Below are 13,368 nucleotides of genomic sequence, written 5' to 3' on the forward strand. Positions count from 1 at the left end.
TTAAACCTTATTGAATAATTTCGCAGTAAATTATGTCCTAAGAACGGGCGAACTAATGAGCTAATTTACGGCGACAGGTTTAAGTCATTGTGCGAAAAATGCTGGGACTTCTCAATATCCTGCACAAAAGGAACTGCCTTTAGGTCTTTCTTTTAGTTTCCACACCTGAGCTCAACAAATAAGACGTAGCCAGAATTCCGCGAGACGATTTTAAATTTGCCTAATTCAGTACCTGGTTATTTTGTTGCCAGTCATCAAGTTTTTTTTTTAGTAATAAATGTCGGACTGAGCAGATGGTCCACGTGATAGTACGTGGAAAACCATAGAGCAACACTTCGCAGGGCATGCAAGAAACACGTCCTGCAACTTGCAGCCCTGTGTCCATCAACCTGAGGTGTGAGTTAAGACTCATGTGCCTTTGATACTGGGACACAGCATTGAAACAATGCTGCTCAGAAATAAGCATGTTGGTAGCAGTTGCCCGGAGCTCTGTCACAAAAAGCTGTTCTACTCTAGTTAGAAGAAATCTAGTTCTAAGACGAAGGCATCACAGAAAAACTAATGCACGCAGATCACGTCGCAAGCAATAACATTCCTTAACGTTTACTGCTGTACTTTTATGAAGATCCTATTCTAAAAAACCTTACCATTGATTTCGGCGGTATGGCAATGTCGAATAATGTAGAAAACATAACAAATGCAGCTCGCGTGGTAAATAGAGGCCTTTCAGAGTATATATCGAAGGTAACATACGTTCCGGTAAATCTACGTGCATTTAATACTTCGACAAATATCCTAATGTCGAGAAGCATGCGGCAAATTTGTATACGTTCTCTACTACTCAGAAGTTACCCTCGACTGTCGATGCGTTCTTTGTAAATCCCTGGGGAACCGTTTATTTCCTGTAATAAAGAATAAAAACGACATTCGTCTCCAGAACAATAAGCGATAAAGCAGGTACAGTTAACAAAAAAACCCCTTGAGTTAAATGTTTGATAATTGAACCACAAAAACCTCCACACACAAGGGTATGGTGGTGATGGAATGTGTGTAGTTCTAAGATGAAGACATCATAGCTAATGCACGCATTCCGTCGAAGGCTAGGTAGCTAACTTAGCTAAATCATATATGAGTGGTGCTCTGCTGGTGACTGGTTTTGTTCCAAAGCGTCTCAAAATGATCTAACCTGAACCCCAACGTATGAAGGTCTACATACACTAGAATAACCTTGGCCCTATTACTTCCGACTCTCTGATTACTCTTCAGAAAACTAGCGTCATAAGACAAGTTTTATTTTTTAATTAGTAAATAACAGAATTTCTTTCATGCTACCATTCGCGATTCAGTCTTGAATAAATACTTGACTCTTTGTTTTACAAGCTCCAAGTTTTATACTTCGGCCTTGCGTTATTTTTTTTGTCTCCAAGGCCAAAAGGAAAATTAAAATGAAACCCACGACTTAAGCAAACTTCCGCACTGTCCCCTAGTGGCCTGGAACCATAAGATATATAAAATACAGGTGCAGCTGGGCAAATGTTTATAACTGATCACCCAAGATAAGTCAAAAATTACGTCATACATCGCCAAGACACCGACCGTGAAGGGATAGAACTGCAGTCTTGCGTGGCTCATGTTCGCAAAACTCAAAATTAAAAAAGCATTGATTGCAACTAGGCTTTCTATATAAGTCATTATATCTGTCTGTTCGTATTAGCTCTATCAGCGATTTGCTAGGCAGATTCTATAATATTCTATTTGCTGGTGCAGACAGCCAACCTAAAAATTAAAACTTGTCCACTAAATAGCACCAGAGCAGACCTGCAGACCCAGAATCTAAAAAAAAAAACAAGTCTATCCTGATAACAGCTGTAGTACCTACTCTTGTTGTCACAAAATTCAAACTAAGCTTTCATTATAAATTCCATTAGAAATGGTACATACTTTCAAACTTTAATGAATTTAATACTTAATGAACTACCTACCCCGTGCGAAATTTTAATAATATAGATCTAACTAAATCGGTAATTTTAACCCAAAACGGCTATTATCATAATAATTATTATTTTATATATCTACATAAATATCTTAAATTGTTTAGAACTATAACTAAACCACATCAAAAAACAAAATCAAACGCAGACGAAGTCGCGGGCAACAGCTAGTAAAATATAACTAACTAATATTTTTTTTAATAAAAAAAATTAAATAAAAAGAGTGTTCCTTTTATTTGTGCGCCAAAGCAGCATTCTTGCAATGTTATGTATAATATAATTATGTTCCAGTCTGAACTCTGAGGGGCATGGTTGCCGTTATAATTACCGGCACATGAGCCTATGGCATCTATGCCTCAGGTTGTTGGACACAGGGCGACACTTTGTATGACATGTTCCTGTTCCGGCATGCCCTGTGCGAAGTATTGCTCTGGTTATAGGCGATGATGATGATGATGATGGAAATAATTTAAAGAACAAGGAAATTTCCATACTTAGACCGGCGTTCACCAAACTCTTGCTTTGGATAGCACGTACATTAGAGCGCATAATGCGCATAAATACACGGAAAAAAGGTATTAATAAATGAATACACTATTATTAAATAACACAGAAAATTTATAAAATACAAATATAATATAGAGCGTTTATATAATAATAAAATCTTAGAAAAGTTTTTAAAATCCCGCCCTCATATTGAGCATAGTGCAAACCCAAAGACTACCCAAAGACCAGTAACATTAACATTTTTAAGGTAGTAACACATGACTACAAAAATGTCAATATGACAGTGACAAACTGACTCAAAAAATTGTAGATGGATTTTGGCGCCTTGCGGTTGTCAATGTGAAATTTGGATTTTTACCTAAATTACGCAAATCTATAAATTTTCGTACCAAAGCCATACCATTTCCTTGCCGTTTACTGCTGTGCTTTTGTAAAGTTCCTATTCTAAAAAAGCCTTACCATTGAATCAGTAGTACGGCAATGTCGAATAATATAAAAAACATAACAAATGCAGCTCGCGTGGTAAATAAAAGGCCTTTCAGAGTTTCTATCGAAGGTAACATAGGTTCCGGTAAATCTACGTGCATTAAATACTTCGACAAATATCCTAATGTCGAGAAGCATGCGGTAAGTGTTTACGTCCTCTGCTACTCACAAGTTTCTCTCGACTGTCGATTCGTTCTTTGTAAATACCTCGGGAGCCATTAATTTTCCTTTAATAAAAATAAAAACGATATTGGTCTCGAGAACAATAAGCGATAAAGGAGTTACAGTTAAAAACCCCTATTAGTTAACAGTTTAATTGAGCCTCCATATAATCATAGGGGTAGTGTGGTGATGGACTGTCCTCTTTATGTCCTGTTTGAAAGTTCATTATTGCTTTCCATCAGCTATGATAATTCAAGCGTAAGCCTATCTTCCATAAAAAAAAGGATTGCCATTTATTTCCAGGAACCCATAGCTGAATGGCGCAACGTCAGCGGTCACAACCTGTTAGGGCTTCTCTATAGTGACATGAATGAATGGAGCTTTGCGTTCCAGCACTATGTGCACCTTAGCCGCCTCAAGATACAGACCAGCCCGCCCTCGAACCCTAATATCACCGTTAAAATGTTTGAGAGGTATATATTCTTCTTATATTATTTAAGTGTATAATGAAGCTGCAGAAAGATTCACTTGGCTACCAAAAAGATCCCAAAGGTAGTAGTTATATTAATAGAGCAATTTGGGAATTTATTATTTCTGATTTGTCTCTGGTCTGCTCGCTTCAGCTAAGGCTAGTGCCACTGTCAAAAATATGCCTGCTATGATGTCCCATAGAAACTGATTAGGAGTATGTACTCATATAACTGCCATACCCATAACAGGTTAGCCCAACATTTATGGTGAGAATGCAGTTAACTTGTGGAGGAATTTAAAACAAAATGCAAAACCACACTTTCCATTGTCATGTCTAATATTAAGAAAGAAAGATTTTACTTAGTGCATTATTAAAATTATTTTTTTCATTAAACTAATAATACAGCCGACTGGCGCAGTGGGCAGCGACCCTGCTTTCTGAGTCCAAGGCTGTGGGTTCGATTCCCACAACTGGAAAATGTTTGTGTGATAAGCAATAAGTGTTTTTCAGTGTCTGGGTGTTTATATGTATTTTCTTAGTATTTATGTATATAAAATTCATAAAAATATTCATCAGTCATCTTAGTACCCATAACACAAGCTACGCTTACTTTGGGGCTAGGTGGCAATGTGTGTATTGTCGTAGTATATTTATTTATTTATTTATGTTATATGTTGCTTTATTTATTGTTGAATATATTACAAAGTTTGTAACACTTTTTTTTGTAATTTCAGATCCGTACAAAACAGCAGGCACTGTTTTGTTGAGAATTCCAAGAAGCAAGACTTCCTTAAGGATCCAGAGTATCAAGTTCTACTACAATGGTTTGATTACACTGAGAAATATTTAGATATCAGCTTAGATCTTATAGGTAAGCTATATATAGAACAACCAACCTCTGCAGGGCTATGATTGCAAAGGATGCACTATTAATTATATCCCCTGAAAAAGGCTATAATTAACGTGTCCACATATATTAAATAATAGATTTAGTAACTCTGTAGTGTAATATATTTATGCAACAAGTAATTTAGTCAGTGAATAAAGGCTTTTTTATTTTATTTTTCTTTATTTTATTATAATAATTTCAGTATATTTAAGAACAACACCAAAAACTGTTTGGGAGAGGATGATGAAGCGCGGGAGAGCTGAGGAGTCTGAGGTGCCTTTGGAGTATTTAGAACAAGTGAGTTTTGGTTTTCTTATACTGTAAGGTTTACTGAAGTGTAGGACTTGACATCTGCTAAAATTTAGCCTAGAAAAGTGAAGTAAAAATGCTGAACTGGGTTATGCCAGATATGGCAAATGAGAGAGATGAAGAATATGTGAATATGTTAGACAAATATAAGAAACCTTATGATGGTTAAAAATTAACAGTTTTAAGTGCAAAGCAAATTGGGTTTGCTAACAACCCAAGCATCTTCATCATCGGCAGACTATTAACATCCCACTGCTGGGCATAAGTCTCTAATGGGAGAGCTTTAAAGCATAGACCCACCACACTGCTCCAAGGGGGTTGATCGTTTTTATCAACTATTTCCACAATTAAGTGATAATAAACGGGACTAACGGGGGTATAGCTGCTCTGAGGCATGGTGGCAGCTTCCTAACTCCGGGCTGGTACTTTTGATACGTAAAATCGGTATGTTTGTAGTGACGACCACCAGTTCGGAAAGCAAATTCTAGCGAAAGAAGCCGATTACATACGACAGCGCTTTTCTAACATTATTATATAGTTTGACAATCATTCATAAAAGATCCTCTCAAAGCAAAATCTATCTTGCTTTCGAAATATTCTCATACGAAACATCTGCTCATAGTCCACCAATCGATTGCAGTATGTCAGATAGGATAGATTTTTTTTCTTTTTATTCTACTACAAGCCCTTAACTGCAATCTCACCTGGTAGTAAGTGATGATACAGTCTAAGGTGGTAGTGGGCTAAACTGTTAGGGAGTATAGTAATCATACCGCTAATATGCCAAAAGGCATACAGAGACCAAAGATTTTATGTGATTTTATTTATAAAGCCAACTCTATAACATATTGTGATAGTTTCCAGGTAGGATTATTCTTTGTTTTACAGGCGTATCTTTCAAACTTTGACATCTAACTTAATAAATATAATGTTCCAACTCAGTTAACTTATCCACAGGTACACGAGTCGTACGAGAACTGGTTGAGTAGCCCCGACATCGGCTGTGAGGTGCTGACGATTGACGCCGACCGAGGCCTGGACTGCGTCAGAGAAGATCTGGATAGATACAGCTATAAGATACTTGGTGGAAACCATACTAATTAATATGATATGTAGCATAACCTATCAATGGATAGTTCCATACTGTCAAGCTACTATTGCTTTATCATCATAGAATTCATAAGGCCTACTTTAGAAGCACTTTTAACTTCAAATCTGTCTATTTTTAGTGTTTTTTTTTTAATTTAAATTTGACTGATAATGTTTCAGAACTGTTTATATTAATATAACAAAAATAATTTCGTGGAAAAACCATTTTACTTTAAAGTTAGATGAACGGCCGCTGTCAAGACATGGGTCTTTTGAAGTTTCAAATTCAAAGTCTGCAGCTTCTTGTGTCAAGCGGGTCTCTGAGAGGGGCTTTCCAACTGTTGCATATGAGGTCACAATTCCAGCACCTTGGGACCCTAAGATCCTTCAGTTCTCTTGCTACTATAGATTTCATTAGATTTCTTAATTCCTGATAAGATCATGCAGAATGTAACAGAGTTAAACTCTCTCCAACGCCCGTTGATTCCTTTTTACACAACCCATTTCTGGTTTCTTGAATGTTAAGCCATAGATGCTTTTGAGCTTTCAAATTTAAATATGGTACTTACACAGATATTTTGAAATGTTAGTTACTCAGTTTGGGACGCTTTCGCTCGTGTGAGTAAGTTTGTCATTTCGAAAGTGCAGTAATAAACTTATAATTGATTTAATTTAATTAATCTAGAATTTATTTTTGCGAGGCTTGTGTATATACATTAAGATAATATTTAGATTGCATTGATACTTTAATTGCAAATGAAATACATGCAAACCTCTGTGATCCCCCTGAGTCCTGATCCAAGTATGTAGTGTATTATGTATGGACAGATTATATGTAGCTTATATGTAAAAGTATCGAATTCCAAAAATTATGATTGACCTTGAAAACTTCAGTATTAAGAGAGTAAATGAGTATAAAATATTAAAGTAATTGTGTACAAATCTATGCACCAAAGTATATTTTATTAATGCGAAATGTATGCACAATTTATTAAATTTAAAAAGCGAAATTTATTAGCCATTAAGTTAAGATATTAAATTTTTATATAAATTGTATTGTTAAACAGATAATACCATAGTCTATTTTAATATGAATAATCAATTTAAAAGTTGTTTAACCTTATAATGACATTGTTGAATATACAACATGAAATGATTTTCAATTATTTTGCCTTTGACTGGCCCAACTCAATTAAATTTTTGCACTATAATCAATGAAAAAAAAAAATCTTAACACACACACAATATATTCATTGAACTAGGAACTCTTCCATTTATTCAATTTTAAGTTTTTGATATTAATCCTAAAATAATTATATTGTTTTATTCATTGATTACGATCATGTTTCTAGTAAGATGATTGATGTTATTTGACTGAACAGGTGACATAAAATAAATTTTCTTCAAATGCATTATATACCTAGTGGTTGTTTTATTTATTACACTGGTTTTATTTCACTTAATTAATGTGACAAAATAAATTTTCTTAATGTGCATTATTTGATCAAGGGCATGTCGTATGCTTACACTGGCATGCCATTCCACAAGACGAAGTTCTTATAAAGCTTTCCTTCACAGTGCAAGCTATCGACTTGTGGAACGCTCTCCCTACCAACATACGACAGGGAAAATCGCTTAATATATTTAAAAACGCAGATAAATCGTATTATTTTGCGCGATAAAAAGACCATACCATTTTTTCCGTTTATTTATTAATATATACTAGCGGACCCCAGCGCCATCTGTCGGGCTGATTTGTGAATCTAAACCATCCAGGGTGCCACCAAAACGCAGCCGTTTAGGAGTTCAGTGACATACACGCACAAAAGAAATATATATATAAAGATATACATACCTATTTATATATAGATTTGTATTTTTTTTCCTCTATAATTTATTGCTTATCATAATATATATTAGTATATTATTATTGTATTTATTTCATATATATTTTTTTAATTTGAGTAATATTTGTTTATGTATTTGAATGTAGGTTTATAATAATTTTGCACCACCTATTTGTTCTCGCTCTTGTTGTCCTAATCCTAAGGTTGCCTGGCTTCTAAGCGATAAGGCCGTCCTTTGTATTCTACTCCAGTATTGTGTTTATCTATTTGTCCGTTATATTCCTAACTGTGTAGTGGTGTACATATTAAGAGTTTAAATGAATAAAACAAATTTTTTTTTTTGGTTTAAAAATCGAGTTTTTGCAGAGTAGCTCTCTATAGTCGTAAAAATGTAATAGACCCGTTTTGACATTTGTGCAAGACCATAGAATGTAACTTGGAACAAAACTGAAAGAAACAATAAAATAATTTTTTTGGGACGTTAAATAATATGAAAGAATATATCGCGAGTATTCTTTTTGCGCTTACTTTATAGTAGCATGCAATTTATAATTGTTGCGAAACGTTTCGAAAACAGTTTCGTTCTCAGTCTTTTTTTTTTATTCTAGAGTTGTAACCATTTTTTTTACTGAATATCGAAAGCCGCCGCGCTTGGTTCTCAAAGCCGCAAGTAAAATTTTGAATTGACGACACTGGGTTCTAAATAATGAGTCTGAGTTGATGTATCTGACCAAGCGGCACATGACTGAAGCGTCCCCGCGCGCACTGCGCAGTTTTTCGTTCCCCATCTTGTAAAGTTGACTGTGCGCTCGTTTAAGTTTGATATATACTGTTTACTATATCGTTAACTTTTGCTCTTCTACTTTGGATATTGATTTAAACATAGTGATTTGACTCGATTTTTGTGTTTGTTGTTATATAGTACGAATAATTGTTAAAATGTTTCAATATGTTGAAACACATTTCAACATATTGAAAAGTGGACGTATAATCAACAGCCAGTCACGCGAATTGGTTGTGAAGTTAAAGGAATACTTTGAACGAACGAACACTTTACAATACATAATAATATCAATCAGGTACTGATACGATACAAACTTGAATTGATTTATCGTGAGTATCGAGTAGTCTTATGGTTCCATTACTAGTTACGTCGCGATGACAAATGTCAAAACGGGCCTATTACTTTTTTACGACTATAGTACGTTATAATTCTTCAACTAAATTTAAATTTTCAATGCGGTTACTACATTTTAACTTGCAAAAAAAATTGCATGTAAACAGTGAATTACTATAGTAAGTTAAAATTTACTCGTCCATTACAAGTAGACTTGTGAGTTGGGGTCTAAATTAGAAAAATAAACGCCAGAGACGATAATATTTATTTATTTATCACATAAATTATGAAAATTAATTAAGTTCCAATCCTATACTAAGCCATCGATTCGAGGGAGGATAGCAGAAAGGCATATATATATTTTTTTACACTAAGGATGCGATCACACTCTCCCCGCTTTCGATGTTGTTACTCCTTTTTTGTATAGAACTACTCGCGATAAATCGATAGAAGAACCTAAATTGAAATAATAAACGCTATAGAGACGATCATATTTATTTATTTATCACATAAATTAATAATCCTAATTTAGTTCCAATTTTGCAATGAGCTATCGATTTTAGGTCATAGCAAAATTGGGCCTATATTTATTTACACTAATGCAGTACAAGTTTAGCGGTACAAGTGGTCGGCCCTGATGTTGGATGCGATCTCACTCTCCCACTTGTCTCCGTTAGAGAGTAGCTTCTCCTTGTTGTAGAGGAGCTCCTCGTGAGTTTCTGTCGAGAACTCGAAGTTGGGGCCTTCGACGATGGCATCTACTGGGCATGCTTCCTGTAAATAAATGATTATCATTATCAATGTTTTTTTTAAATAATTAAGTAATATTTAAGACTTCCAAATGTATGTGCATTCAAACAATATAATTATACTATAAGTTATATTATTATATTAAGTTATAAGTTATATTGTTTGAACGCATTCTCTGAAACTACCAGTCAGGCATTTTGTAACCAAGCGCGCTCCACCTTAGGCTGCATCGTCACTTACCATCAGGTGTGATTGCAGTCAAGCGCTCGTCTATACATTATTAAAAAAAAAAAAAAAAAGTAAGGATAAGATTGTTTACATTATAAGACAGGTAAGCATAAATAGATTTTATATGATGATTTACCTGACAGAATCCGCAGTAGATACATTTCGTCATGTCAATATCATACCGCGTTGTGCGCCGGGAGCCATCTTTACGCTCTTCAGCTTCGATTGTGATTGCCTGAAATTAATTCATTTTAAATTTTACTAGCTGACCCGGGCAACTTCGTCTGCACCAAATTATTACCAAATTTTTATTACCGGAAAACACAAATAAAATGACATTTTCTAAAAATGAATCCTAGCTAGATCGATTTATCACCCCCGATGATAAATCGATCTAGCTAGGATCCCGAAACCCCATGTATACTGAATTTCATGAAAATTGTTCGAGCCGATTCCGAGACGGAATCGGAATACAAGAATTGCTCGTTTAAAAATATTCCGACAATTCGGATATACTTACGCATCGCACGCAACAGAATGAAAAAAATGAAAATGAAAAATAACTTATTTGTTATCTAAATTTCAATCAGAAAAAAAATTTGAATCTTTCATAAAGGATATTTTTTGAGAGAGTTATGACTACCCATTGTCTCGTCAATCACAATAGTAAAAAATGCTAGTAACGGGTACGGAGATAACTATCTCGTGCTACGAATACTAGCCCTACTGGAGACAGCCATAGCCATTTTATCCTGTAGAAAAATTGCGGTAAGAAGTCGCGGGCAATAGGGAAAAAAAATTTTATAAATTACTTTTAAGAAAATTTTAAAAACTTTTTACGATGTCTTACTCAGAATTCTCTGTGTATTTATTAATTTTTAACCAACGAAAAATATATTTTTCTAGGGAAATAATAATTACAAACTAAAATTAATATTTACAATAAATAAAAGCCGGGCATGGTACCCTAAATGCTGGCGCTATTGCGCCTTTGAATTAGCCGGTGGCTAAATAAACGCCGGCTCTTGGGTCATCAGAGGTAAAGACCAATTTTTGAGACACGATGTTAATCTTATCTTATATCTTTAAACGAGCAATTCTTGTATATATATAATTGGAATCTCGGAATCGGCTGCAACGATTTTCATGAAATTTAGTATACAGGAGATAAATTGATCTAGCTAGGATTTATTTTTAGAAAATGTCATTTTATTTGTGTTTTCCGGTAATAACCGATTTGGTGCAACGAAGATGCACGTGTCAGCTAGTATTAATAATAAACAGATAAACACAAACTAGGAAATCAGTTTCGGGTAACCGAAACCACAGCGATTCTCAGAAAGCAGTGTCGCTGCCCACTGCGCCAATAGGCCGTTAAATGAACATGATTACAAATTTAAAAATTAACATTACTTGCGATAGTTCAAATTCTAAAATAACCTCTCAATACCTGAGCAGGGCATATGGCTTCGCATAATTTGCAAGCAATACATCTTTCCTCCCCTGATGGATAGCGACGCAATGCGTGTTCTCCTCTGAACCTTGGTGACAGAGGCCCTTTCTCAAACGGATAGTTGATAGTTGCTGGCTCCTGTAATGTAACAAAAAAAAAGAAAATATCAAATGCATTCATTAGTGAACCAATAATAGTACTAAATAACCAGTATCAGTATTTAGCGTCATTCACGTGTGTTCGGATGCTAGTTTATAAATTAATAAATACACAGCAACAATACACACATCGCCATCCAGCCCCAAAGTAAGCTTAGCCTTTATGGGTAATAATATACATAAAGACTTATAATATAAAGATAAACACAAACAAAAACATTCATGTTCATCACCCAAACATATTCCAGTTGTGGGAATCGAACCCACGTTTATAACACAAAGTGTTATAGATTATTTACAATGTGTAACTTAATTATAAAATAACTAGCTGTTGCCCGCGCGTGTTGTCAGTGTCTGGGTGTTTATATGTATATTCTAAGTATTTATGTATATTATTCATAAAAATATTCATCAGTTGTCTTAGTACCCATAACACAAGCTACGCTTACTTTGGGGCTAGATGGCGGTGTGTGTAAAAAAAATCATTATCATCATCTTATCAACCTATTACCGACCCACTACATGGCATGGGTCTCCTCCCATCGAGAAGAGGTTAAAGCTGTAGTCCACCACGCTGGCCCAGTGTGGATTGGTGGACTCCACACATGTTTGAGAACATTATTGAAACAGGCACGCAGGTTTGCTCACAATGATTTCCTTCATTGAAGCAAGTGGAATTTTAATTACTTAAAATGGACGTAATTTAGTAAAGTTAAAGGTGCATGCTGGGATTCCTCAGACCACCGAAAGTGGAGTCCTACCCACTGGGCTATTCCTGTTTCCTCTCTTTGATTATAACTTTATTTAAATAGGCTATTTTCCACATTAATTAAAAATTCAACAAGAGAATTACACCAGTTGATTTAAATCTTTTATTATAAGATTTTCTCACCAACAGACAGTAAAATTTTTTTTCATTGTGCGTGTGACAGAAATGAACAATATTGATTAGGTAGTTTTAAAATTTTTAAGACATTCTTCAAATTTCAAGTTTCTGTCCAACTTAGGTTGTCCGTCTGTCAGTATGTCACAATACTTTGTTATAGGAATAAAGATTTTTATAATTACCTTGAAAATGTGGGCTAAAGTCACAGCAAAACCTCTTGCAAGTTCAGTCCAGAACAGTGTCTGGGCAACCCTATTTGTCATTTCCTTCATACTCATGTCTGGGTCCTCGGCATTAACATATTTGTAGCCAGGGGAAGTTGGTGGATACACTTTGGAGACTTTCCCTTCTTGACTAGAACTGGCATAGCGGACTAGCATACCAGATGATCCAAATGGTCTTACTGAAATCAGTCAGACTGTTAAAACACACTACATTTTCAATAGATGCATACAGTACTCCAGGCTACTGCAGGCTTTTAAAAAGGGTGAGTAAAGGATCAAATACAAGTCCTGCTAAGGATTTTCCTTGGTAAGAATTTCTTTGGCTAACTGATTAAAAAGGAAGCAAGTTACCATGTTTCAGGATGGGAAAAAAAAGAAAACTAAAAAGAAAACTTAGCTGCACTGAATTGAAGGTGCCTAATTGTATCTTTATATTTAGCACTTATAAAGCACTTACTACGTCGTAAAAGCTAAAAATTGCAGTCACTTGTTTAGATTCTATTTTTAATGTTTTGTTTTTACGCGAGGTTATATTTAGTTGCGTAACTTTGCGATTTTAATCAATAATTAACCCTAACTAATAAAACTAATACGTTAATAGAAGATTTTACCTCGAGCCGACACGGAAAATATCTTTGCTACCGACATTTTTATTCACTTTCAATTCCAATTTTTGTAAAAAATCACAAATTTTTGATTATTTTCCAATAGAGAACCGTCAAATAGAAATGATTTTGACAGCTTTCTGGTGTCAACTGGTGCCAACCCTAAAATGTGTCACTGTAGTGTCAAAGTAAAAT

At 34.8% G+C, this 13,368-nt stretch overlaps 2 protein-coding genes across 4 annotated transcripts; one reads left to right on the forward strand and one right to left on the reverse strand.

Annotated features, from left to right (window-relative positions):
• Positions 1-2,805: 2,805 nt before the first annotated feature.
• Positions 2,806-7,322, forward strand: LOC120629607 (deoxynucleoside kinase-like). Its single transcript, XM_039898583.1, has 5 exons — positions 2,806-3,125; positions 3,450-3,619; positions 4,353-4,489; positions 4,710-4,804; positions 5,774-7,322. Exons 1-5 carry the CDS (start codon positions 2,979-2,981, stop codon positions 5,918-5,920), a joined length of 696 nt encoding a protein of 231 aa, XP_039754517.1. The 5' UTR covers positions 2,806-2,978; the 3' UTR covers positions 5,921-7,322.
• Positions 7,323-9,348: 2,026 nt separating this feature from the next.
• LOC120629590 (NADH-ubiquinone oxidoreductase subunit 8-like) lies at positions 9,349-13,335 on the reverse strand. Of its 3 annotated transcripts, none has more exons than XM_039898564.1 (5): positions 13,180-13,335; positions 12,527-12,747; positions 11,298-11,438; positions 9,984-10,082; positions 9,349-9,643 (listed from the first exon to the last, which is right to left on the reverse strand). In XM_039898564.1, the coding sequence occupies exons 1-5, from the start codon at positions 13,214-13,216 to the stop codon at positions 9,482-9,484; spliced, it is 660 nt and encodes a 219-aa protein (XP_039754498.1). In that variant the 5' UTR covers positions 13,217-13,335; the 3' UTR covers positions 9,349-9,481. The 3 variants fall into 3 exon arrangements, with proteins under 3 accessions (XP_039754498.1, XP_039754499.1, XP_039754500.1); XM_039898565.1 differs by lacking the exon at positions 13,180-13,335 and adding an exon at positions 13,026-13,150; XM_039898566.1 differs by lacking the exon at positions 13,180-13,335 and adding an exon at positions 12,920-13,000.
• Positions 13,336-13,368: the final 33 nt, after the last annotated feature.

This window comes from Pararge aegeria, chromosome 14, assembly GCF_905163445.1.
Source record: "Pararge aegeria chromosome 14, ilParAegt1.1, whole genome shotgun sequence".
Classification (NCBI taxonomy): Eukaryota; Metazoa; Arthropoda; class Insecta; order Lepidoptera; family Nymphalidae; genus Pararge; species Pararge aegeria.

Bases quoted from the DNA above. Each gene is read 5' to 3' on its own strand.
- LOC120629607 (XM_039898583.1), top strand. From the start codon at position 2,979: ATGTCGAATAATATAAAAAACATAACAAATGCAGCTCGCGTGGTAAAT. The intron at 3,126-3,449 runs GTAAGTGTTTAC...ATTTATTTCCAG, and splicing joins CTAATGTCGAGAAGCATGCG to GAACCCATAGCTGAATGGCG. The intron at 4,805-5,773 runs GTGAGTTTTGGT...ACTTATCCACAG, and splicing joins CTTTGGAGTATTTAGAACAA to GTACACGAGTCGTACGAGAA.
- LOC120629590 (XM_039898564.1), bottom strand. From the start codon at position 13,216: ATGTCGGTAGCAAAGATATTTTCCGTGTCGGCTCGAG. The intron at 12,748-13,179 runs GTAAAATCTTCT...GACTGATTTCAG, and splicing joins ATTTTCCGTGTCGGCTCGAG to TAAGACCATTTGGATCATCT. The intron at 11,439-12,526 runs GTAATTATAAAA...GTTACATTACAG, and splicing joins CTTTAGCCCACATTTTCAAG to GAGCCAGCAACTATCAACTA.